The 1,570-nt window shown below is 54.1% G+C and overlaps 1 protein-coding gene across 1 annotated transcript; it reads right to left on the minus strand.

Moving 5' to 3' along the window:
• Nucleotides 1-239: 239 nt before the first annotated feature.
• Nucleotides 240-1,175, minus strand: LOC141917159 (olfactory receptor 14A16-like). The gene has a single exon (XM_074810245.1). It carries the CDS (start codon nucleotides 1,173-1,175, stop codon nucleotides 240-242), a length of 936 nt encoding a protein of 311 aa, XP_074666346.1.
• Nucleotides 1,176-1,570: the final 395 nt, after the last annotated feature.

The raw sequence follows: 1,570 nt of genomic DNA on the forward strand, positions 1-1,570 counted from the left end.
CCAAACTCCAGACATTGAGGAAATCCCCTTTTATTACAGAGATGCCACATGGGAGACCAGGTGTACCATCGTGCCAGACACATGAGAAGAGACTTCTAGGTCAGACAGGCTGGTTCATGCCTCTGGGGAAGTGGAGTGGGTGCAGCCATGGGCAAACATGGTTATCACAGAGAAAATGCCCAAAGCACAGGAGGTTCCCATAATGAATGTGAAATCACTTCTGAAGACACATGGGCAAGTTAATGGTGCTGAGAAACAGCTGATTGAATCAGCTTCTTCAATGTCTCTTTAATCTCCTGATTCCTCATGCTGTAGATGAGGGGGTTCACTGCTGGAGGCACCACTGAGTACAGGAATGACACCAGCAGGTCCAGGGATGGGGAGGAGATGGAGGGGGGCTTCAGGTAGGCACAAAATGAAGTGCTGACAAACAGGGAGACCACAGCCAGGTGAGGGAGGCACGTGGAAAAGGCTTTGTGCTGTCCCTGCTCAGAGGGGATCCTCAGCACGGCCCTCAAGATCTGCACATAGGACACCACAATGAAAACAAAACACCCAAAACCTAAACAGGCACTAACCATGATAAGCCCAACTTCCCTGAGGTAGGAGTGTGAGCAGGAGAGCTTGAGGATCTGGGGGATTTCACAGAAGAACTGGTCCACAGCATTGCCCTTGCAGAGTGGTAGTGAAATTGTGTTGGCTGTGTGCAGGAGAGAATTGAGGAACCCAGTGCCCCAGGCAGCTGCTGCCATGTGGACACAAGCTCTGCTGCCCAGGAGGGTCCCGTAGTGCAGGGGTTTGCAGATGGCAACGTAGCGGTCGTAGGACATGATGGTGAGGAGAGAAAACTCTGCTCCAAAAAAGAACAGAAAGAAAAAGATTTGGGCAACACAACCTGAGTGGGAGATGTCTCTTCTGTCCCAGAGGGAATTGTCCATGGCTTTGGGGAGAGTGGTGGAGATGGAGCCCAGGTCGAGGAGGGAGAGGTTGAGGAGGAAGAAGTACATGGGGGTGTGCAGGTGGTGGTCACAGGCGATGGCGGTGATGATGAGGCCGTTGCCCAGGAGGGCAGCCAGGTAGATGCCCAGCAAGAGCCAGAAGTGCAAGAGCTGCAGCTCCCGTGTGTCTGCGAATGGCAGGAGGAGGAACTCGGTGATGGAGCTGCTGTTGGACATCTGCTGCCTCTGCAAATTAGGGACTGCCCAAGGAGGAAAAGTTAGTGAATGGTTACGAGTGACTTATTTGCACACAATTTGCCCATTTCTGACAGTACCCCCACCCCTCCCAGCCTCTGTCCTTCCAGAAAGACCTTCCTGCAGCTCCCGGGCTGGAGCTCTGGTGTTTGCTGGCTGAGGGGGCAGTGGGGAGCAAGGGATTCTGCTGTGGGCTCTGCAGGAGTCAGTCCTGCTGTGCCCCAACAGGCAGAGAGGAACCTGCAGTCATCGCTGCTTAACTCCAGTCCAGAAGTCCAAGAGATTTCAGCCTTGTCCCTCCCAGGGCCCCCGGCTGCAGAGCAGAGCTGTGGGGCTTTGCTCTTGTGGCTTTGGCTCCTGTTGCCCTGTCCTACCTG

Source organism: Strix aluco, chromosome 34, assembly GCF_031877795.1.
Source record: "Strix aluco isolate bStrAlu1 chromosome 34, bStrAlu1.hap1, whole genome shotgun sequence".
NCBI lineage: Eukaryota > Metazoa > Chordata > Aves > Strigiformes > Strigidae > Strix > Strix aluco.

Bases quoted from the DNA above. Each gene is read 5' to 3' on its own strand.
- LOC141917159 (XM_074810245.1), bottom strand. From the start codon at position 1,175: ATGTCCAACAGCAGCTCCATCACCGAGTTCCTCCTCCTGCCATTCGCA.